Below are 24,837 nucleotides of genomic sequence, written 5' to 3'. Positions count from 1 at the left end.
CCAATTTCCCTCTTAATCTTAATTTTTCTCTATTTTTTGTTATTTCATAGAAAAAATAATTAGAGACATCTCTACCTAGATTTACTCTATCCTCTCCCCACATTTTTAAAAATTTCTTTTTAAATTGATTTATTTCTTCATCTTGTGCATGCTAAGTCTCTATGGATTGCTGTTTTCTTGTATTGTCACTTGGTGGCACTGTTTCCTTGTTTGTATATAGCACTTCATTTCAGCAATAAAGTTTACGCAGAATCAATAGTGCATTATCAGTGCTCCATTACCTAGCAAACTAGGTAACGAGGAGTTTGAAGTATGATAGCAATATCAATTCAGTGCTAACGTTGAGCTAACGTTTGCTTGAATAAACCTAACCAAGAAGACAAAGTGCTATTTCTTCTTCCTCTCATGTTGGACTGAAGGCAGACTGGATGCTACAGTCACTCACTATCGCCTCTTAAGGTATAAAGTGGTATTACAAGACAGGACAGGCTGGGGCTAGCTGGTTAGCATGCTAACTTCAGTAGATAGCTCTGAGACACCATACATACGCATGTATTATTTCTTTGACATAACATGAAAACTGTTATTTCTTCATATTCTGTTGATAAATTTAGTTTTTGAATGTTTTAAATTAAAATTCTTGCCAAGTCTTACACAGTGCAGCTTTAAGAAATAAAGAAAACACAGACAGTCTAAAGTTAGTAAATTTCCTGGAAAGATCCAGGTACTTTAGAACTAATTTAAAGGTAAAATAAAGACAGTGTTCAATTGATACACTTCCAATTAACAGATTCCAATTGCTAAGCTAGCATAACCTATAGTCAGTTCAAAGCAGGTCAGCCAAACATGCAAACATGTTTTGTCTACAGAAAAACATACAATTCAACATATGTGACAGTAAAGTTTCCAATAATAAATGACAAATGGAAATCTATAACTTGTACCAAATTACACTGACAATTCTTTCCTGGAAACTTTGAAGAAATTAATAAGAAGAAACTATAAGAATAATGAACCTTTAAAATAATGCGTAACCAAAAACTCAGATGACGTGTCCTGGTGGTCCAGTGGTTAGGCAAAAAAAGTCTAACAAGTCCACAGATATCCAAAACAAAGAACACAGATTCAATAAAATATGGGTCATTTACACACAAAGACAAAAAATAACTAAAATAAAAATAGATGTTATAGATGAAGTTGAAGCTTGACACTGGATAAAAACACTGCAATTTAATTTATTTCCACAGATGTTTCTGCAGTTAGTATGTGGTCTTTGTTTACCACTACCATCATCCCATAACCCTCCCTTGAGAAGTGTATAAAACTTCTCGAAACCAGTGTTACATAATGCTTTACACAAAACTAACACATACATACAGGAAGAAAATAAAACAGTAAAACAGACATACGATTAAAATGTAAGATGTACAGTATATAAAACAAAAACAATTGGTAGATCATTGGATAAAAATGAGTTTTAAGAAGTGATTTAAAGGAAGATGACTTATCAGCCTGAGCTCCTCAAATAGGTTGATCCACAGCCCTGACTGTAAAGACCAGGGCCCATATTTATCTGTGCTGATAATGATTACTAATTCATTTCCCACCGCTCAGTGTGAAGTTATAGAAAATCAAGCTGCATTTGTGCAAATTGTGGCTTTATTTATTCAATTATTCTGTTTGAAATGGCTGATGGCAGAGATATATTTCAAAGACCTGTAAGGACACATAAGTCAACAGGAGGTTTAGCTGGAGATGAGGTGAACAATGGAGAAGATAAATTTAATGTTTTTAATGAAGTTGTGCCCACTGTCTGTTTGCATCATTATCGCTGTGTGCAGTGGTGTACAATACATGCAAGATGCTGCATAAATCTAGAAAAAAAGATGTAAAGTATCTGATTGGATAGAGCTGGACCATGCAGCTGAATCAAATTATCTCACCTACAAGTTTAAATTATATGGTCATTGTTGTAGCCACCTGATTGGCTTACCAGTGTTTACTTACAGCCTAATGCAAATGACTTGTTAAATATCATTATGAGATATAAAGTATTCATTTTAACATCATATTTTTGCATATAAAATCTAGATACCTATACCTTTAATATTTATACACAGAGCGACTCTGAAATGCAATCTGGAGCCATGAAGAGGCGGCTGTAGATTGTAGATGGTAGAGTCCACTAATCAGAAGATCAGCGGTTCCATCCCTGGTTCCTCCAGATGCATGTCAAAATGTCTGAACCCCAAATTGCTCCTGATGGCCGCACCAGTGGTGTGTGAGTCTGTCTGAATGTGCATTAGAACAGATCCTGATGAGCAGGTTGGCTCCTTGCATGGTAGCCTCTGCCATCAGTGTATGAATATGTGTGTGAATGGGTGAATGTTTACATGTATTGTACAGCGCTTTGAGTGGTTGGAAGACTAGAAAGGTGCTATATAAGTGCAGTCCATTTACCATGTAGATAACAGAAGTTAACTTGGGGTGTAGTTGAAAGGGGAATTGGACAGTGGAAGAGAAGATGTTCTTCGTGGAGAGGGTTTGCCACATGTGTCTGTGCAATATGTGCAAGATGCAGCACTATTACAGGCTGTGAAACCATGTGGCTGAACCAAGATAATTTCACACAGCTGAGTCAAATTACCTGTTACCTTAATTAACATATAGGCTACATTTATTTCTCAGGCTTTCTTTACAGTTTTAAATATCATCTTATAATGAATTTTGGCATCATGGTTTTGTTACATAATATTTGTAAGTTACCTGCCTGGTTACATGCCTATACACATAATATACCAAATTACCACTGTTTAACATTTCCAGCCAAGACTGTGAGAAAGCTACAACACGCCATCATTATTTCTACTTGGCTGCTCTGACTGTCATAAAACAAAAGTAGTGAGTAGTGAGTGAGTAAATCTCTTCTGCTTCATAAATAAGTTTTAGTCCTTGGTTAACTCTCAGTGTGATTCTGAAACACTTGATAAATATAGGCCCAGGGTCAAAGTCTTACTTATAAAACCTGTTCTTTTAATCTTTTCTGCATCAAACAGCTCATATATAACACATTTGTAAAGTGCTGACATCAACAAAATCCAGAGATAACTGTTCAGTTTGTAGTCAGTTCAGTCCAGATTCAGACTCCGGTCCAGATGGATAATCAGGATACATCTGATCCTCTCTCAACACACACACCTGGATGTTCACTCACACTCTTACAGAGATAATCACTTCCAACTGATGAGAGAAGAAGAAACAACAGAGGTTATAAATCAGTGTTTAGTGAGGCTCATCAGCTATCAGTCAGTGATGCAGCACATCCAGCATAAAGACCAGCTGGGACTTCAGTCCTGTTCAGACCAGAAGTGGAACAGCTGTGTGCCGTAGCCAGCTTCCTTTCAGCTCTTATGTTGATGTGTTGGAGTGAATACACTGAGCTCCACACTCACAGCCCTGCAGAGACTTTTGGTATCATGTCTGTTTACTCTGCAGATTTCACTGAAGTACACAGAGGAATGAAACTGCTGAAAGTCATGAACACATCATTACTGCAGAAACAGAGACATTCACTCATCTGTTTACTGATGGATTGACTGTTTATCGTGTGAATTGTTACAAAAGTTTAAAAGCTATAGAGTTTCTGTGGGATTTGAAGATCTTTCCTGCTGTTAAATGATCACATGACAATCAGTCAGAGCTCTCAGCTAAACACTTGCTGTGATTCCTGGACTTCAGCAGAGGTTCTTTTGTATAAAGACCACATGGTTACTAAACATAATTATGGTTCTGTGAAATTAGAGCCAGTGATTTGCAGGCTGCAGTCAGACTGATCTTAGAGCTCTGACAAAGATGAACTGATCAATTCTTTAGTGTTGAAATTAGAAACACTTTCAGATCAGATTTGACGGTATGACAGTCTGATGATCAGGACCTCTATCACTATACATCTTATAGGACATCAACTCAAACACATGATCACAATAAGCTTCTGGCTGATCTATTTGGCTGACTGTTCTCTCTCTCTCTCTGTCTTTCTGCCCAATCCTGAAGCTTGTCACCACTCTCCTCTCACTGGGGAAAACAGCCTCACTGAGGAAAACAACCACTGAGAAGGTTAGGGGTTCTCCAGAAAATACTGGATATTTGCTTTGATACTAACTGTGTTTAATACAATACTTCTGAAACCAGCATGGAATGACTTCAACTCTCTACTGACCTCAGAGTCTCCAGTCTACAGTGTTGACTTTGCTTAAGATCAGACAGCAACTTCATGTCTGAAACCTGCAGCTTGTTGTTACGCAGTTCCAGCTCTGTCAGATGGGAGGGGTTGGACTTCAGAGCTGAGGCAAGAGAAGCACAGCTGATCTCTGATAAACTGCAGCAACTCAATCTGAAAAAGGAATAAATGATGTCACTTTAGAACACAATGTTGCTGCTTTAAATCATTCAATGTTTCGTAATCTGCTCAGAGCTGAAGAAGGTTTATAATGTAGAAGTTTAGAAGGTTGTGTTACGCCTTACATGTAGTCAGCCCTATGGGGTGAACAACACTCCACCATTCACCCAAAGCAAAACCCTAACACCTTTTAAAATACCCAAACCATGAAATTTATTGACAAAAACATACAAAATCACCAAGGCACTAAATATATACTATAAATAAAAAAACAGAAACACTAAATAGAGAGGCAGCAAGACCAGCAGTTCACAGTGCAGGTTAAAAACTGTCAATTACAAACAGTGAAAAAGAGCTCTCATTAATATTAATGACAACATGCTGTTACTTCAATAAAGACACAATAACTTCACTTCTTAAACTCTGTGGCTCCATCTATACAAACTCATGTTGTGCAGCCAAACACAAGTAAAAATGCAAAAAGACTAAAACATGACACATCTATATTTTTTAGGCTTACATGTACAAAACAGTTGAGCAAGAAACTGCCTTGAAGCCAGTAACTACAGACCAATAAGTACACTACCAGTACTCTCAAAGGTTGCTGAGAAACTTGTCATTGAACAACTGACAACATTTCTTAATACAAGCAATTTTGGTCTACATTGTATGCAGTTTGGCTTTAGAGCAAATCATTCCACCGAAACTGCTACCTTGCGCTTAATAGAGCAAATTAAATCAAGACTTGACAAAGGAGGAGTAGTTGGTGCTGTATTTTTAGATCTGCGTAAAGCATTGGATACAGTCAATCATGATGTTTTAAAACTCTCTGAATTTAACTTCTCATCTAGAGCACTGGCATGGATGTCTTCATATTTATCTAATAGGATACAATGTGTTAAAGTTGGTGACACACTGTCCAGTAACATGAAGTGCACAATGGGTGCTCCACAAGGGTCAGTGTAAGGTCCCCTATTATTTAGCCTATATATTAATGATCTCCCTCACCAGTGTCATGATGTAGAACTACAAATGTATGCAGATGACACCGTTGTGTACACACACGCAAAAACAGCTGAATTAGCTGCTGCTAAGCTAACAATTGCATTGGAAAGGATCACACATTGGCTTGATCAATCATGTCTGAGTCTAAATGTAAACAAGACCAAAGGTATGTTTTTCTCTAAAACCATGGTACAACCTCCTAATGCTGATGTTTTCATCAATGGTGAAAAAATTGACAATTACTGATTTTAAATATCTTGGTGTGACACTGGATCCAAATTTGAACTTTAAGAAACATGTTAACATGTTAAAACAGTTAAAACCATAAAGTACAGCGTAACAAATTCTAGATATGACTGTCTCGCTTTGGACACAGCCAAGATATTTATGCATGCTATGATTCTTTCCCATATGTCTTATGCATCACATGTTGGGGGCAGGCTGGAGAAACATCCATAAAACCTCTTGGGTCCTTATACAAACAAACTCTAAAAACTCTAGACGCAAAGCCAATACATATCCATCACTGTAGCGTACTGGAGAAATATAATTAACTGAGCTTTGACAATTTTAGATTACTCTCAAATTTGTGTCTAGTTTATAAAATTTTAAATGGTTTGGCCCCTCCTCCACTATGTGACTTTGTGTACACTCACTCAGTAAGTTCTATTAGATCTGCCAGAATATCTTCTATACAGGATTGTACCATACCATTTTGTCGCACTGCATTTGGGCAGTCAGCTTTCTCTGTGAAAGCCACAACTCAGTGGAATGCCCTACCTGATGATATGAAGAACTGTAGTTCAATCAATACATTCAAGGCCAAATTAAAAAATCTACTAAAGACCAATCAGCTGACCACTAAGTCTAGTTTACATTATTAATTTCTAATTGACATTGTGGATGTATGTGATGTGCTGTTGTGTGTAGCTTTGTATTTTGTATGGTGTGTTCTGTGTGTTGTTGTTTTTTTGCTTTGTACTGTTTGTTGTTGTGCTGTTGTATGTTTTGATTGTGGGGGACTACAGATGCAAATTAGCTCTGAGATAGCTCCAGTGCAGTGCATCTTTAATGTTTAAAACTGCACACTGTCCCATTCAATAAATCAAATCAAATTTTAAAAAAAGAATAACATAAGACCTGCATCACTTGCAAGGGCTTCATCATTCTGCACATTAAAAAACATAAATGCAATCCCTTAATGCAACACATGAACTGACAGTACCTGCTGTTTTAACTATATAACTTTGAGCACAGACAGCAGAAACTGAAGGTGTGCTCATTAGCTGATCTGCACTGTTTGTATTTGTGTTGACAAAGCATTATTCTGATACCTTCAGACAGCTGCTGGTTGGCGTTAACTCCCCAGTAGGTAGAGACAGACTGAATACAGTACAATCTGCACACTGTTCAGTCAACTTCCATGATTTCACATCTTGTAGTCAGAGTTAATATCAAGTCAAGTCAAGTCAATTTGATTTATATAGTGCCAAATCACAACTCAGGGCACTTTTTACATAGAGCAGGTCTAGACCATACTCTTTAATTTCCAGATACCCAACATTCCCCCATTAGTCATCATGTGACGACAGCAGCAAGGAAAAACTCCCCTTTAATAGGAAGAAATATCTCATTAACAAACAAACCGAGAGCTCAGATCAGTGTTGAGCCCTTTTTCATTCTGTTCCTCTCATAGATGTGATCTCTTGATCTCCCACAAAACAGCCAGAGTCAGCTGACCATCCTGAGTCACAGCAGTCCCATAAACTGCGGCAGATCCACAGACTAGAACTATTCACATCACGGTTTACAGGACTGTCATGACTCAAGGCAGCTAATATAGCAGCTAGCATCTACGTTACTTTTAAACTTCAAATACGATTTTTGTGCATGTTGTAATAACTCAATTTCCACAAAGTAGACATTTTACATTGCTCTAACTGAACTATTTACAACAAGTAACCAATGCATACAACAAACAGTGAACATGTACATGTTTACTGAATAAAGGCACAAATGCAAAGATTGATCTCTAGATTTCAAGAATCAACTATTGGTCAATCAAATAAAAATAGTGAGTAATTGGAAAATCTATTTTCTTGTTTAGGCCTAAAGTTTAGAAGATGGAATCATCAAACACCTGAATCCAACAGGATGCAGGTTAAAACTGTCAGATATAAAAGACGAAAAACAGAGGTTCAGAGTGAATTATCCAGTGTTGTTATATGATGGTTTCAAATATGTGGCTCAACATTACTCTGACACAGTCAATGGACTAAACCACTGAACAAGAAAAGAAAGACTTTCCCATTAACATGCTCAGTATGGATCCGCATAGTATCAGCTTTATGTCTGTAGTTTAGTGTCACCACAACTGTACCATCATATTAGTTAGGGCCGGCCAGACTTGCCTTGGATCAGCCCTTAGTTATGCTGCTATAGACCTAGACTGCCAGGGGACTTCCCATGATGCACTGAGCTCCTCTCTCCTCCTCCTCCTCTCCCATCTGTATGCATTCATCATCATCTCGCAGGAAACCCTGGGATGCAGGCCGAGCCTTTGCGGTCCTTCGTGGTCTTGTTGGTGTCCTTCCCCGGCTATTGCTGCTGTTATTGTTATTGTTATGATTGTTGTTATTATGCCCCCCCCTTTTTCTTTCTCTCTCAACCCAACCGGTCAAAGCAGATGGCCACCCACCAAGAGCCTGGTTCTGCTTGAGGTTTCTATTTGGTGCTATGTCAATGAAAATTGAGTGATTGATTGATTAATCTCAGCACAGAAGTAAAAATGGTGTCTGACCTCAGAGTCTCCAGTCTACAGTGTGGACTCTCCAGAAAATCACACAGCAGCTTCACTCCTGAATCCTGCAGGTTGTTTCCAGACAGATCCAGCTCTCTCAGATAGGAGGGGTTGGACTTCAGAGCTGAGACCAGAGAAGCACAGCTGATCTCTGACAAACTGCAGCGACTCAATCTGAATAAATAAATAATAAATAATGTAGATTAAAATCCATTTATAAAGAATATAGTAAAGAAATATTTCAATTTAAAATGCATATTAGTTGAGAGGATCTTTTGTACACAAATGATAAACATTGGTTGATTTTATGAACTGACAGTGGACATTTTCTATGGTTTCTTTAAGAATCAGTCATCTTTTATAACTATAGACCAAATTTTATACAGTAAAAATATGAATATATGGGGAAAAAATTAACTTCATGGATGTATATAAATTAGGTTCAGCTGTCAAACATTAAGATCAACAATAGTAACAGACAATCAATGAACTGACCTCAGAGTCTCCAATCTACAGTGTGGACTCTCCAGTCCAGCTGACAGGTGCTTCACTCCTGAATCCTGCAGCTTGTTTCCTCTCAGATCCAGCTCTGTCAGATGGGAGGGGTTGGACTTCAAAGCTGAGACCAGAGAGGCACAGCTGATCTCTGACAAACTGCAGAACCTCAGTCTGAATAAAGAATAAATGATGTCAGTTCAGAAGACAAAGTTCATAAATGCTATCCCATAAGGCAACAAATGGACTGTCAATACCTGCTGTTTCAACTTTATCACTTTGAGCACAGATGGCATAAACTGAAGGTCTGGTCATTGGTTAATCTGCCTTGTTTGTATTGGTGTTTACAATACATCATTCTTACACCTGCAGACAGCCTCAGGCTGGTGTTAGCTCCCTGGCAGGTAGAGAGAGACTGAATACAGTGCAATCTGCACAGTCAGATCAGATCAGTGTGAGGAGTCTTTTTCAGTCTGGTCCTCTTGTAGATGTGATCTTTAGGTCCCCTACAACAGTGGTTCTCAAATTTGATAAGATTTTTGCTTTTAGATGTTTTATTACAGGAAGGGATGAAACCCATGACCAAAATAGTCATACATTCTGTCATTGTGTTTCTTATGGATGGCATTATAGTGACAATAAATTATTCCCCTTTTTGCTGGGGAGCCCCTGGAACCTCCTCAGGGATACCCTGGGGGTCCCTGGATCCCACTTTGAGAACCACTGCCCTACAAGACAGTCAGAGTCAGCTGACCATCCTGAGTCACAACAGTCCCGTAAATTGCAGCAGGTCCAAAGACCGAAACTATTCATGTCACAGTTTACAGGACTGTTGTGACCCAAGGCAGCTAACATAGCAGATTATAATAACACATTATAATAACTCGATTTCCACAAAGTAGACATTTTACACATTATGCTGCTCTAACCAAACCATTTACAACAAGTAACCACTGCTGACACACAACACAGTTCACGTGTACATGTTTACTGAGTAAAGGCACAAATATAAAGACTGATCCTTGGATTTCAAGAATCAATTATTAATCATTCAAATAAAAATCATGTGTAATTGGAAAATCTGTTTTTTGTCCAGCCTTAAAGTTTAGAAGATGGAAACTCCAAACACCTAAACTCAACAGGATGCAGGTTAAAATCTGTCAAATATAAAAGACAAAAAACAGAGTTCAAGAGGTTCAGAGTGAATTATCCATTGTAGGATTTCTTGTTATATCAAGGCTTTAAATATGCAGCTCAACGTTACTCTGACACAGTCAATAGACCATACCACTGAAGAATAGGCTAAGTCTATAGAATAGACTTTACCAGTGTGGATCAGCATAGTATCAGCTTTATGTCTACAGTTTAGTGTCACTACAATTTTCACACCATATTAATCTCACAGAAGAAGTAAAAAGTGGTGTCTGACCTCAGAGTCTTCAATTTACAGTGGGGACTCTTCAGAAAATCACACAGCAGTTTCACTCCTGAATCCTGCAGCATGTAGTTTCCTCTCAGATCCAGCTCTCTCAGATGGGAGGGATTGGACTTCAGAGCTGAGGCCAGAGACTCACAGCTGATCTCTGACAAACGGCAGTCACCCAATCTGAATAAATAATAAATGGTGTTACTATGTCCTAATCAATAAGCTTTTCTCTAAAATGAGTAGAGTGACTTTGTCATTGTATTATTGTGGATCATTGTAATGTCAGCCTTCTACAGATATCATCCAAATGTCACCACAACATTCATGACACCTATTCATGTCAACACTGATTCATAAAAAATACTTTAAACGCGTGCATTGATCTCTCTCTTTAAACAGATATTAGTTGAGAGCATCTTTTGCATACAGATGTGACTCTTTAACAAAAATGATAAACATTAGTTGATTTTAAAAACTAATAGTGGACATTTTCTACAGTTTCTTTAAGAATCAGTCATCTTTTATAACTACAGACCAAATTTTGTACAATTAAAAATGAAAATACGGAAAACAACTTCATGAATACAAGTTATGGACGTGCATAAATTAGGTTCAGTTGTTAACACATAAAGCACAACAACAATAGTAACAGAGTCAGTGAACTGACATCAGAATCTCCAGTCTACAGTGCGGACTCTCCAGGAAATCACACAGCAGCTTCACTCCTGAATCCAGAAGCTTGTTTTCACTCAGATCCAGCTCTCTCAGATGGGAGGGGTTGGACTTCAGAGCTGAGGCCAGAGAAGCACAGCTGATCTCTGACAAAATGCAGCCACTCAATCTGAATAAATAAATAATAAATAATGTAGATTAAAATCCATTTATAATCCAATCAGATGCATTCAGGTTTTAAATGTGTAGTTCAATATTACTATATCCTAATCAATGAGCCTTTCTCTAAAATGAGTCATTTTATTCCATTATTAACTTTATCATTGTTTTATCATTGTGTTATTGTGGATCATCATGTCAGTCTTCTACAGACATCATCCAAATGTTACCATAAAATTCAGACACCTATTCATGTCAACACTGATTCATAAAAAATACTTTAAAACACCTGCATTGTTCTCTCTGTGTCCCTCTGTGTGTATGTGTTCTGAAGGATCAATATCAATGATCAGACATTATTCATTAAAACCCATTAAAGAATATAATAAAGAATTATCTCTCCTTCAGCAAGTAAACTTGATCAATTCTAAACAGATATTAGTTGAAAGGATCTTTTGTATAAAGGTGTGAAGCTTTACCAAAAATTATGAACATTAATTTACTTTAACAACTAAGAGTGGACATTTTCTATTGTTTCTTTAAGAATCAGTCATCTTTTATGACAACAGACTAAATTTTGCACAGTAAAAAAATTAACATGGAAAAAAGAAAATTAACTTAATGGATGTAAATGTATGTACAGTACATAAATTAGGTTAAGTTGGTAAATTAAGATCAACAATAGTAACAGCAGTGAGTGAACTGATCTCAGAGTCTCCAATCTACAGTGTGGACTCTCCAGCCCAGCTGAGCTTTACTCCTGAATCCTGCCACTCATAGAGACTGAGGTCAATCTCTCTCAGATGGGAGGGGTTGGACTTCAGAGCTGAGGCCACAACTTAACAGTGAGTCTCAAAGAGTTTACAGGCAGTAAGTCTGTCATGACACATATATTACAACATATGTTATCATGAAAGAGGACACTTTATATTTACTTCATGCATTTGATGATGAAACAGTTTGACATTCCCTATTTTGATTAACATTTGCTCTTCACATCAGTGTTTCAGCTAATTTTGTTTTTACATTCAAAAATAATTTTCATCAGATTTGCTGATCCCCTGTGCTCACTATGAAATGGCTCTGAAACCATTAAGAAAAAAATATGATGAAAGCAATTCTCCATTACTTCAGAAAGTGCCTTTGGAAAATGATACAGATCATATTTTAAACTCTTAATCATAATGGTAAAAACAGTTTGTCTGATTATATATTATTTGTAGAACCTCCTCATGTAATAATAACTTTACTGCATTCACTGATAACTAACATGATTTTCAAGTTTTTGAATAGTCATTAAATTATAAAAATCAAATAGTTCATGTCACTATTGCCTTGTCTTAAAAAATATATTTTCCCCTGTTTTAACTACCAGGTGCCAATAGAACATGTGTGGCACGTTCAGTTTGGCTCTTTTCCATACAAGGGCAGTACCTACAGCATTTACTACAGCGCTGTGAGACAGGCTAAACAAACAGGAGAAACATGCAACTACATGTACACGATTACTACAGCCATCAAAAAGTTCTGTGTGGAATTCCTTCAAAAAAATAAACAAAAATGAGGTAACGCACAAACTCTGCCAGGTAAAGCTAGCATATTACAAGTCTGAAACTACTATGCATAGTCGTTTGAGAGTGTTGAGAGTTGTGAAAATCGTGAATGAGTTTCTCTCTCTGTCTCTCTCTCTCTCTCTCCCTGTGCATGTGTGGTATAATTTTAAAGACTTGTGATGTGCTGAAGGAAACAAAATGCAAAGCAAAACGATGATTATTGATATGATAAGTTTTAAGCAGAAGTATGTGGAATTGTTATTATTATGAAGCATTATACCAGTCATATTATATGTACACCTCACAAATTCTTGTGATTAATGTAAGGGCACATAATATGGTAAAGATAATCACACTCAGTGCACTGGATTAAATTGTAAGTGTGTTTGTATTAAATTTCATTATTTTTTTAAAATAACTTCAAGAGAGAATTAAGAAATAAGGATGAAAAATGGCAAGAATTACCTTTAAAAAAATAAAGCCAGAAGAAAGAATATGGAAATGATGTAAAGAGTTTCTTATTGTGTAATTGGCCAGTATGAAGAGGTTGGACAGAGGTGTGAGCTGATTTGAGACATCTGCAGAAACTTCTTCAAACTGAGGTCCAGAGATTTATTATGACACATGCATGTGAGGAACCTTTGAAGAACGGTCGAATAGTTCCTAGTGAATGTAGAATAGTATTTTCTCTTGAAATGCCTATCCCTACTGATAACTGAAAAATACTGATACATGTATCACAACCACCACAACCTCTAAAGTCCCTTATTTGTTTTACCAGGTTTGAACAATGCCCCCATCACCCAAAGGAAGATGAATAGAAGAAAAAACTGTAAAATCCATTAATAATTACTAAAAATAAATAGAATAACTGCATTCATTAACAGCTAAACACAACCAACTGAAAAATCAACATTATTTGCACTCACAACATTTGAAACGGCTCAACAACATCTGTGACTAAATATAATTGATGTATTATTTTGGCTATAAACAAGTAGAGTACTATTTTAACAATAATAAGAATTTTATATTATTTATATTTGAAGAACTAAACTACTAATCTACACTGATTTATAATGTTAAGCACATCTGAATTTACCGAGCCTTTCTGCAGTTCCTCACAGCTGGGATCAGTCTCTTGCGTCCCTCCAGTGATGTGTTGTACTTCTTCAGGTCCAACTCATCCAGAACCTCCTCTGACATCTGCAGCATGTAGGCCAGAGCTGAGCAGTGGATATCAGAGAGTCTCTTCTCTGATCTGTTCTCTGACTTCAGGAACTCTTGGATCTCCTGATGTACTGAGCAGTCGTTCATCTCCATCAGACAGTGGAAGATGTTGATGCTTCTGTCAGGAGAGATATCAAGAGTGTTCATCTTCTTCAGGTTGTTGGTGACTCTCTGGATGATTTCTGGACTTTTCTCTGTCTGACCCAGCAGGTCCCCCAAGAGACTCTGGTTGGACTCCAGAGAGAGGCCATGAAGGAAGCGAACAAACAGGTCCAGGTGGCCATTTTCATTTCTGAGAGATTTCTCCATGGCTCTCCTCAGGAAGTCATCCAATGATGGGTAATTATGATTACTGTCAGATGGGTCATGCCTGTCATTATTTCTGAAATAAGCAGAAATTTTCTCGAGGAAAGACTTTGGTTTTGACTGCCTGAGTTTGTACTCCTCTCCCAGGAATTCCTCCAGTACCTCTGCCTTCCTGTTTGTGTAACAGTGGTACATGTAGACTGCAGCCAGAAACTCCTGAACGCTCAGGTGAACAAAGCAGTAGACTGTTTTCTGGAAGATCACACTCTCTTTTTTGAAGATCTCTGTACAAACTCCCGAGCACACTGAGGCCTCTGTGACATCAAGACCACACTGCTCCAGGTCTTCTTTATAGAACATGATGTTTCCTTTCTTCAGATGTTCAAACGCAAGCCTCCCCAGCTTCAGAAGAACTTCCCTGTCAGCCTCCGTCAGCTCCTGTGGACTCGTCTCATGTTCCTCATCATAGTTTTGCTTCTTCCTCTTTGTCCAGCAAAGAAGCAGCAGGAAGTGTGAGTACATGTCAGTCAGGGTCTTGGGCAGCTCTCCTCTCTGGTCTGTAGTCAACATGCACTTCAGAACTCTAGCAGTAATCCAGCAGAAGATTGGGATCATACACATGATGTGGAGAATCCTGGATGTCTTGATGTGTGAGATGATTCTGTTGGACAGCTTTTCATCACTGAATTTCCTCCTGAAGTACTCCTCCTTCTGGGCATCAGTGAAGCCTCGTACTTCTGTTACCCTGTCAACATATGTGAGAGGGATCTGACTGGCTGCTGCAGGTCGGGAAGTTATCCAGACAAGAGCCAAGGGAAGCAGATTTCCCTCAATGAGGTTTGTCAACAGCACGCTGACTGATGACTTCTGTGTGACATCAGACACAACCTTCCTGTTCTTGAAATCCAATGAAAGTCTGCTTTCATCTAGGCCATCAAAGATGAACAAAACATTACAGTCAGTGAGCTTCTCTGCTGTGACCTTCTGTAATATTGGATGGAAATCATGGATCAGCATGAGAAGACTGTACTGCTTATCTTTGATCAAGTTCAGCTCCCTGAATGAAAGCAGAATCACCAGATCGACATCTTGGTTTTCCAAGCCCTCTGCCCAGTCCAGAATGAACTTTTGCACTGAGATGGTTTTTCCAATGCCAGCGACACCATTTGTCAGAACGACTCTGATAATGTGTCTATGTTGGTCAGGTAAGGCTTTAAAGATATCGTGGCACTTGATTGGAGTGTCATGGAGGGTCTCCATCTTGGAAGTTGTCTCAAGCTGCCTCACCTCATGTTGGGTATTAACCTCTTCACTCTTTCCCTCTGTGATGTAGAGCTCAGTGTAGATCCTGTTGAGGAGAGTTCTACTTCCTGCTTTAACATTTCCTTCAGTCACATGTTGATATGTCCTTCTCAGACTGAACTTATATATATCTGAAACCTTGTGCAGACCACTATCTTCTGAAAGAGAAGAAAAATATAAATGTGAACATTTATCAGTGTGTTTACTTGTTCTTATGTACCCAGGTTATTCAGAGAAATTACATGGGTAATTGGGGAACGTGTTAATACACACAGTTGTAACCTGGTTACTGTAAATATGTGTGTACAAGCAACAAATCAGTGATCATATTTCTCCTCTACATTGATCTTTCTTATGTATAGCATACCTTTCCTTTTTATCAGTATTAGTGATAGAAGACGTGTGTTAGACCTGACTTTTTGCTCTGTTTTGCTCTGTGTCTGAGTCAGAGCTTTTTCTCACAATGTGAATATGTCTGAATTCAACAAACAGTAAAATGTTAAGAGGTGGAAACTGACTTCTAGAGGGAACTTTGTGTTAGTTTAAATTTTAGTCAGACTTTAAAACAAGGATAAATCACTCTGTGCAATGATCTCCCCTGTTATTCAGTTGTTCCACTTTCCCTATCTGATTTGTTGAGTGCATGGCAGAGAAACTAGCAATCTCCAGGAGAAATCTACTTGGGGAAATAATAAAAATAATAAAATAACACATTTAATTTGTACCACACTTTTCATTCAGTAAAACTCAAAGCTTCTCTACAACCCTGATTACAGTAACCAATAATGGTTACTTTGTAGTGACCACCCGTCAGAATTAAATCATTGCCCACCTGACAAGAGTTCATTCATGTTTTCCACAGTTGCATCCACAATCTTTCAATGAGCCAATGACAGCCCCCCCCAGATTACCCACGCAGTGTGAAACCAGCCTCGAGGATGTATTGTATGTCTCAGAGCCACCAGTGTCTATTGGTCAGTGGGGGATATATTACCAGATTTACAGTTTGCATTGTTATGTCTGTCGTCATATGATCATTTAGTCTGACTTCATATGTATCTGTCCCATTACTTTTGAGCCCCTGCAATTTAGGCACTATGTGTTTATATTTCTATGTTGATGTAAACCTATAAAGCTGAGACTTTAATGTAGTATCAATTATTTTATTTTAAATTGAATGTGCTGAAGCACAGAACCTGAAGAAAAAAAGATGAGTTTGGACTGTATCTAAAATTACGAAAAATATAAAGATACAGTTTCTCCTCACAGATCTGTGATTTCATGTTTGTCTCTCACTGTGACTGACCTTCTGCTCCTGAGCTGACATTTGGCAACTTCCTCACCAGATCATTCCTGCTGATCTTCTTTAAAATGCTCTTAATCACTTCAACCGCTCCAGCAAATTCATATTTCTGCACCATCAGGTCCACCGTGTCCCGCCTCTCTGCCTTTGACAGTGGGTTCTCTTTGATGGGTTCGATGTCACCCACCTTTTCGTACTTCAGGAACCACTTGAAGTTCTCAAATTCATTGTCTCTTAAATCATCCAGAATGTTGAGGAGGTCCATGATCTTTGTCATCTTGGCTCTCTGGTAAAATCACAGAACATTGATAAGAGAACAGTTTTGTTTCTCTAGGGCTTTTCACACTGCACTTAGCCCAGGGTTAAAAGCATTCTTAGAACCTTCTTAGCCCCAGGTTAAGGGAGCTTTTAGCCCCTGGCTAAGAAAGCTTTCACACTGGCACAATTCTGGCATATTGCCAACCCCATGGGCTAACCCCGCCTTTAGCCTAGGGCTTGCTGGCCCTGCACCAGGGCCTGGTTAGCTCTGAGTTTGCAGGGTTATCCCCTGAAAATTGAATAAACATGGAGCTAAAAGGTGCCAGTATGAAACAAGGCTACAGTAAAATAGAGTAGTCATATGTCATTTCAGGGCTTTTTAGCCCTGGGCTAAAAATATGTAGTGTGAAAAGTCCTTGTCTGTCTGCCAGTAGAAACTTATTCTGTGTTTCTACTAGATCTGACTGATTTGACAAAAAGCCCAGTTTGGCTCAGAGAAACTCAAGAGAATCTTCAATAAAAATGTCTCATCACAAGTCTTCTCAGTATCTGTTCTGGAGCTTTCTATCAGATCGAGTTTTCTCAGTTATCATGGAAATGTACATTTTAAAATTTACATTTTTCTGGCTTAAATGTTGACAATAAAAGTTCAATCTTAAACAGCAGTCAACAAAGCAATCTCACCACAAGGTCCAGTTAGTCTTCTGCTTTCACAACTAACCCATTTGTTGTGGTTCTGTGAACTCTGGTGTGTTCACGTGTTTTGGTTGATTCGTTAAGGCTGGTGTTAAAGCTGTCCACCAAGAGTACCTAAAAATGAAGGTTGTCTCTCAAAGTGCACTCTTGTGTGTTTTTTTGTTCTGTGAAAGTAAAAAGGACAAACCATTGGATTTTAATAGTAGGCTACATATGTAATTAAGTCATTAATTAAAAATTGAACTACTGTTAAATCTGCTGGATGTAAAACTGTCAAGGAAGTGATCTTATACATGATCTGTAAGCCTAGCAGTTCTCCAATAAAAATGAGTGAAACTATAGTGAAACACAGTGACTATCCTCCTGTAATATCATGCTTTTTGATTGTATTTCATCCTTCCTGTCTGTCTCTAGTTATGATAAATGACATTCTAGTCCTAACTAATGATGTTGATAGTATGTCTCTGAGCTCTTTGTGACAACAGAGATGATCAATAAACTCAACAGGTTCAGTCCGTGATTTTGATGATTCTATTAAGAGTTTTCAACACCTTTTGGAGCATTTTCTGTTATGCAAATAAGAAACAGTTTAGGCGTTTGTGTGAGAATTGGGCCTTAAGTTTCTAACTGCTAATGCTGAACCCACCTTAAGGCCTTCATCATTTCAGGTGATATCGTACTATTACGGCATTTTCCTGAACATGTGTTTAAATACCAAAAAACAAAAAAAACAACAAAAAATAACATAGACACTATGACTGTGGGGTCTGTGCTTCTTTTTGTATCTACAGATACGTGAGAGCAAAGAGATTTAAATTTCTAAATGTGTAAACTCTGAATGAATATGATGAACATCCTGAACATTTATCTCCTGTAAATTCAATTTGTTTGTAGTGTCTAATGTATGCACGTAGTTTGACCGTATTGTCTACAGACATTTTATGAGCTGCAGTGCTTTGTTAAACACATCAGGTGCCACTTTACATTTAGATGGCTAAACTTGCTGCATAAGATCTTAAGACACTCACTCATAAAATTATGGCGGCGCGTGTAGACGCAGCGGCCCCTCGCTGTCCCGACTGTGCGGTATTTTGTTCTGTTAGTAAGTGTTTGTCCGGAAGTTTTTCGTATTTGTCTCATCTGTCTACGCTGGAATACAAGTACAGTCGACAGACTCTGTTAGACATCTGCAGGAACCAGCTTTACAACACTTTGGATACTGCACAAACAGAGTCGATAGAGGAGCTCGGATTACTCCGCCGACCTGCAACCACACCAGACTCGACTGCTGCTCCCCCCTCGGAAAGGAGGCGCCGCAAGCAGTGCACGAGGAAGCAGAAGAGGGGCAAGTGTGGAGGTATCTGGGCTAGGCTAGTTGCTAGACCAACTCACCCAGCCATACCATGCATCCTGCTGGCAAATGTACGATCCCTGGACAATAAAATGGATCACATAAGAATGCTGAGGTCAGCGAATCGTAACGTGAGTAATTGCTGTGTGCTTCTCTTCACTGAAACATGGCTAAATGACAACATCCCCAACTCTGCTGTACAACTGGAGCAGCTAACATGCTATCGAGCGGACAGAGCCCTCGTAAACAGAGGAAAAAAAAAGAGGCGGGGGAGTCTGTGTTTACATCCGTGATGCGTGGTGCCGTGACGCTGTGGTGGTATGCAAACACTGTTCACCACTGGCAGAGTTTATGATCATAAGGTGCCGTCCTTTCTATCTGCCGAGGGAATTTACAGTGATTTTGCTAGTCGCTGTTTACATCCCTCCCACCCCCAACAGCAGTGACAGGAATGCAGCACTTTGTGAACTGTATCAGGTCATTAGTGAACAACAGACAGCACACCCAGATGGATTCACCATCCTCGCTGGAGATTTTAATCATGCTGATCTTAAGACCATCCTCCCAAAACTTCACCAGCATGTTGATTTCCCAACAAGAGGAGACAACATTTTGGACCTGGTCTACAGAAGAAGAAGGTACGGGTGTGGCCAGAGGGGGCCTCCTCTGCTCTCCAAGACTGCTTTGACACAACAGACTGGGAAATGTTTAAGCAAGCAGCCACACACAACTACCTCACAGACATTGAGGATTACACAGACACTGTTACTTCTTATATCAGCAAGTGCATTGATGATGTGACCCACACAAAAACCATCATGACTCGATCTAACCAGAAGCCATGGCTGACAGGGGATGTCCATCGGCTGCTGAGGGCCAGAGACAATGCCTACAGAGCTGGGGATGAAACTGGCCTGAGAACAGCGAGAGCCAACCTGTCCCACGGCATCAGAAAAGCAAAACAGGAATACACAAACAAGATAACCAGCCAATTTAAAGACAGCAGAGAAACACGTAGCCTGTGGCAGGGCATTCAGACCATCACAGACTATAAACCCACGCCACAGCTCTGCAACCACAACATCTCTCTGCTCAACAACCTCAACAGCTTCTTTGCACGTTTTGAAGCACAAACCAACACATGCCCACAGAAGACTCCACCCCGCTCCCACGATCAGACTCTGTGCCTGTCGGCTGCCAGCATGAAGAGGACACTCTTCGCCATCAACACCCGCAAGTCAACAGGTCCAGACAACATCTCTGGTTGTGTTCTGAAGGACTGCGCAAAGGAGCTTAAAGATGTCTTCACAGATATATTCAATACCTCTCAGGCTACCGTTCCATCATGTTTCAAGTCCACCATCATCATACCTGTGCCAAAGAAACCCGCTCCATCTAGCTTCAATGACTGTTGCCCTGTGGCACTGACCCCCATCATCATGAAGTGCTTTGAACGGCTAGTCATGTCACATATTAAATCCATCCTCTCCCCCACCCTGGACCCCTTCCAGTTTGCATACTGGGTCAAACGGTCCACAGAGGATGCAATCTGCTCTGCTCCGAAGCCTCTGTGCCCGCTCCACCAGACTCACTAACAGCTTCATACACCAGGCTGTCAGGAAGCTGAACTCTCTCCCCACCCTCCCACTCCCTCCTGGACACCCTGGATTCTGAACCCTGACCTTCAGGGTGCTTTCCTCGACAGACTGTGTCACCCCAACAGTTCTGGTTCTTCCTCCGCAGGCTCCACTTCACTCAGCTGCCCGTCAGACCCGCTGCTTCTCCCCACTTTAACCTGAATAACAAACTGGGGCTCAGGGCTCTGGTAGGATCCACATGCAGAACCAGGGCTAACGTTAGCTGGGAGGCTAGCAGAGGCCAGCTGGCTGTGCTTCCCTTCGGTCAAGCTGCAGCTAGCCTCTCAGCTAACGTTAGCCCCGGCTCTCCATGTGAATCTAACCGGAGCACCGAGCCCACCTTCTGCTCCAGAGTGTGAACCACAGATTAAATCCTACACATTGATCCTGTCTGTCTAATAAACTCAAAGAAAACTCTACTGCTCCACCCACATGGCAGGTTCATTTAAGTTTTAATGCTGAGATCCTGAGCTCCAGTCTTCCTAAGTTCTCCCTTCATATATTGTCTTTCTTGATCATACTTAGTACAATCTACGATTGCATGCATAATAGTCTCCTCAGCCAACTGGAAAAAAACGTGCATATATTGGTATCGGCAATCGGCCACAATGAGTTGGAAATATCAGCATATTGGCATATTGGATATTGGCAAAAAATCCAATATCGTGCATCCCTACCAATAACTGATGTATGAGGTTGTTGGAGGTGGTTGTTGTAGTGTTGGTTGTCAGTCAGTGGTGTTTGATTTTAAATTATATTTCAACACTGAATCATCTTCAGGTCAGTTTGCAGTAGAAAAAGTCTCTCACTTTGTGTCTGATGGTCCAGGTTCATTACTAAAGTCTGGAGGATAATCTTTAGACCAGTTCTCTTCACAGACAGACAGCTGAATAATAGAGACTCTGCTCCATCCTTCTCCTCTGAGGAATCTGAGAGGTAACCAAGTAACACTGGGGACACACACACAAACACACACATACATAGTATAATAAACCCAGGCCTGTTCTCAAGTTAGTAGCTTCTTATTAGTTTACATTACTTTAACTACAACCATGTGTGTTTTCTAGCCATCACAAAGATAAACTTTGACTCTGGTTTAAATCCAACAAACAGACTTCAAATAAACATCTATCTTGTTCTCAACTGTGACTTTTCTTTATTTTGACCCTGCCAGTGCGCCACTTTACTTAGCTGTGAGGACACAAAATCAGGAGAAGAAAACAGGAAACAATGTTTGGAGATGTCCACACTGTGATATCATATTTTTCTGACAGTTGAATCAACTAAACAATTATTCCAAAAACTAATCAGCAATTTAATAAATAATGACATTATTATTATATATATAATTATCATTATTTGCAACCCTAATATTAACACTCACCCTGCATCAGACTTTTTTCCTCCTTCTGCTCTGTTGACTTTAAAATGGAGTCAGCTTTACTTCCTTCAAGTATATCCAGCTGCAGCCCCAGCACGTACATGCAGTATCTACATGACACACCCAGGTAACTACATGTAACACCTACTTGGTTAGGTTTAGGCATGAGGAGGGGGATGGTTGGGTTAGGGGTTGGAGGGGGTGTGTCGTGTAGTAAAGTGGGTGTGGCCCGTAGGGTTAGGGTAAGTCTGCAAGACTACAGCCAGACCCTCCTCACTCTCTTCCTGTTTGCTCCTCTCCCTTTCATTCCTGGAAGTCACGTGAGAGAGAGAGAGCCGGTCCAAACAGAGATAAGCGTTTTGCTAGTCACCATTTAAAGTTGCTCCCAGCTTTCTAGAATTACTTACAGTAGTTTTTCTCAATGGGGGTGGTACCACCCCCAGGGGGCATTCAGAGAACGTTGGGGGGCGCTGGAAGCAAGATCTTTGATAGGGAGGCGCTAAGGTGTTCTTGGGGAACGTTTGTGTGTGTCTGTTTTTATGCCAATTTAGTCCTACATTCTATGCACATTTCATCATTAGGCTTCAAGGTTTTCCTATGTTTTTTCACAGCTAATCCTGTTCTGAATTTATTCTTTTTTCTAAAACAATAATTCAAAAACCCCAAATTCTTTAGTAATGACAAAGAACCAATAAGAGTATTGATCAATACTCTTATTTCTTGCATTTGGCATTTTGTTCATTCCACCAATGCAGTCAATAAAGCAACATAACACATCACTATAACTACCATCTCTACTGTCATCAGATCATTTTAACACCTGCTGACACAAACATGATGAAAACTGTTGGTTACATTACCTCTAGATGCTGAAAATAATCTGAATCAAGCTGATGAGTGAAGGTGAAATTAATCAGCAGCAAACAGTCTCAACTCTCGGTATTCATCTTTAACCTGGCAAACACTAGCTGTGTTCTTTAAGGAAATCTGATAACAGAACAGCAGCTCTGAACTTTGGAATGAAAAACCTGGAACAAAAGTCAAATACTAACAGACAGTATACATCTTTGTCAGTTTAAGTCTGATGTGTGCCTTTTATTCCAACAAGGAAATAAAAAGTGCTGAGATGGCATTAATGTAATCTGTTGTATCTCTGTGATATGTGCAAAACAGGACAAATAAATTGTTTGTGGATAAAATAAAGATAAAATTCTAAACACAGCTGTCCCTATAGCTGGCTAGTGGCTACAGCCTGACTATGGTAGGATGAGAAAATCGCAGTTCAAATCCATTCACTATAAGCCTGTTTTACCAATGTTTTGTGATTATTATATTTTATGACACACAGTGCGTTTTTTTAAAATAAATATTGTAATGATAATAGTCCAAAATCGTTTGAAAATGCATGGTTTTTAGTCAAATAACATCAAATTTTATTGGGGGAGGACCCCCAAACCCCCTGACCAAAACCCATGTGGCTCTTTAACCTGGTTATTTTATTTGACCACTGCAAAAAAAACAAAAAACAAAAAAACAAAACAAAACAAAAACAGATGGTTGGATGTGTTCTTTGTGGTTTCTTGGGTGTGTTTATGTTTAACTGACCTGGCTTACTGGTTAACATAATTTTACCACCATGACTAACACTAAAGTCCACCCTACACACCTTGCAAAATGGACGGTTGTTTCCTAACATGTTTTTGGTCAGGAATGGGAAAATAGTCTTTCTAATATAAAATAGTATTTAAATATTTACTCAGATATTTCATTGTTTTGATGGCCTGGTCTCATGTATTTCATTATCCATTTTTCATGCTGTTTACTGACTGAATGACTGTTTTGACTTGTCAAAAAGAAGAAGACAGGGAAAAGGATGCTGCTTGCTTTATGCTGCCACCTGCTGGATGGTTGTGGGTATAGCAAGGCTTTGCTGGCATATACAGTACATGTATGAATTCAATGGTGCTAACCAAAACAACTTGAATGGAAACACATTAAAAGTATTCCTAATTACTGAAAGTGTAACTGTCCAATGTCTTTGTGTGACCTTAAACCTGCAGCCAGCAACCTTTTGTCTCCCCAATATGGTAGAGAGAGTAATTACAAAAACAGTCTGTCACTACTGTTGCAGATGTAAAACGGTGGATAAATAGTTTTGAGTGTCACAACGCCCTTGAAATTTCATTATCAGAATTTGATCCATTCGATCCAATAACATTTGGAAAGTCTACAAGAGCCACATGATTAAATTATTTTATCCCATTCAAGTTAGCAGAGGGCTAACTGTTAGTTAGCCGGCTTGGCCAGGTGGAAGTCTCTGATGTGCATGTTCTGCCCATAGAGCATGCGCAATACGCATTCATTTGGCCAGCATGGGAACGTCAAACCAGACACTAGATTAAAAACTATGTATACTATGAAATACAGAAAGATTTATCTGGTGGTGATAGGCTTAATCAACATTGTGTGAACTTGTTTAGCAAGGGCTTGAATATAACGGACATTCATTTATGGAAAAGTCCCACCATCTGTTTTGCTTTATATGGTTTCAATATCTTTCCGTTTTTTCCATCATTGGGTTCATTGTATTTTGTTCATTTGTTTTCACTGGATAAACAGATTTTTATCAGTTTTTTTTTTTTGATTGTGAGTTTTGGAGGGATAAATGTGAGGATTTGTTATAGCCTGCATCCAAGTAAGAGCTACAGCCTCCATCTTGGTTGCTAGTTCAAGCTTTTCAACTATAAAAAGTATTGTATTGTTTTTTTTATTATAGCTAAGATGAGTCATCACTTGTTTGATATCACAGCACAAAAAAGAATATAAAAAAACATAAAAACATCATGACAATAAATAAACTGTTG

At 39.1% G+C, this 24,837-nt stretch overlaps 1 protein-coding gene across 7 annotated transcripts; it reads right to left on the bottom strand.

The window, feature by feature from the left end:
* Positions 1–706: 706 nt before the first annotated feature.
* Positions 707–23,645, bottom strand: LOC137192337 (NACHT, LRR and PYD domains-containing protein 3-like). Of its 7 annotated transcripts, XM_067603233.1 has the most exons (11): positions 21,977–23,645; positions 21,402–21,542; positions 17,593–17,768; positions 16,654–16,936; positions 13,612–15,505; positions 10,793–10,966; positions 10,129–10,305; positions 8,700–8,873; positions 8,205–8,378; positions 4,220–4,393; positions 708–3,240 (listed from the first exon to the last, which is right to left on the bottom strand). In XM_067603233.1, the coding sequence occupies exons 4-11, from the start codon at positions 16,925–16,927 to the stop codon at positions 3,231–3,233; spliced, it is 3,051 nt and encodes a 1,016-aa protein (XP_067459334.1). In that variant the 5' UTR covers positions 16,928–16,936; positions 17,593–17,768; positions 21,402–21,542; positions 21,977–23,645; the 3' UTR covers positions 708–3,230. The 7 variants fall into 7 exon arrangements, with proteins under 7 accessions (XP_067459072.1, XP_067459253.1, XP_067459416.1 ...); XM_067602971.1 differs by having other exon boundaries at positions 707–4,393; XM_067603152.1 differs by having other exon boundaries at positions 707–4,393; positions 13,612–15,502.
* Positions 23,646–24,837: the final 1,192 nt, after the last annotated feature.

The sequence above is a fragment of the Thunnus thynnus genome, chromosome 1 (assembly GCF_963924715.1).
Source record: "Thunnus thynnus chromosome 1, fThuThy2.1, whole genome shotgun sequence".
NCBI lineage: Eukaryota > Metazoa > Chordata > Actinopteri > Scombriformes > Scombridae > Thunnus > Thunnus thynnus.
This window is presented reverse-complemented; position numbering and strand designations above follow the sequence as displayed.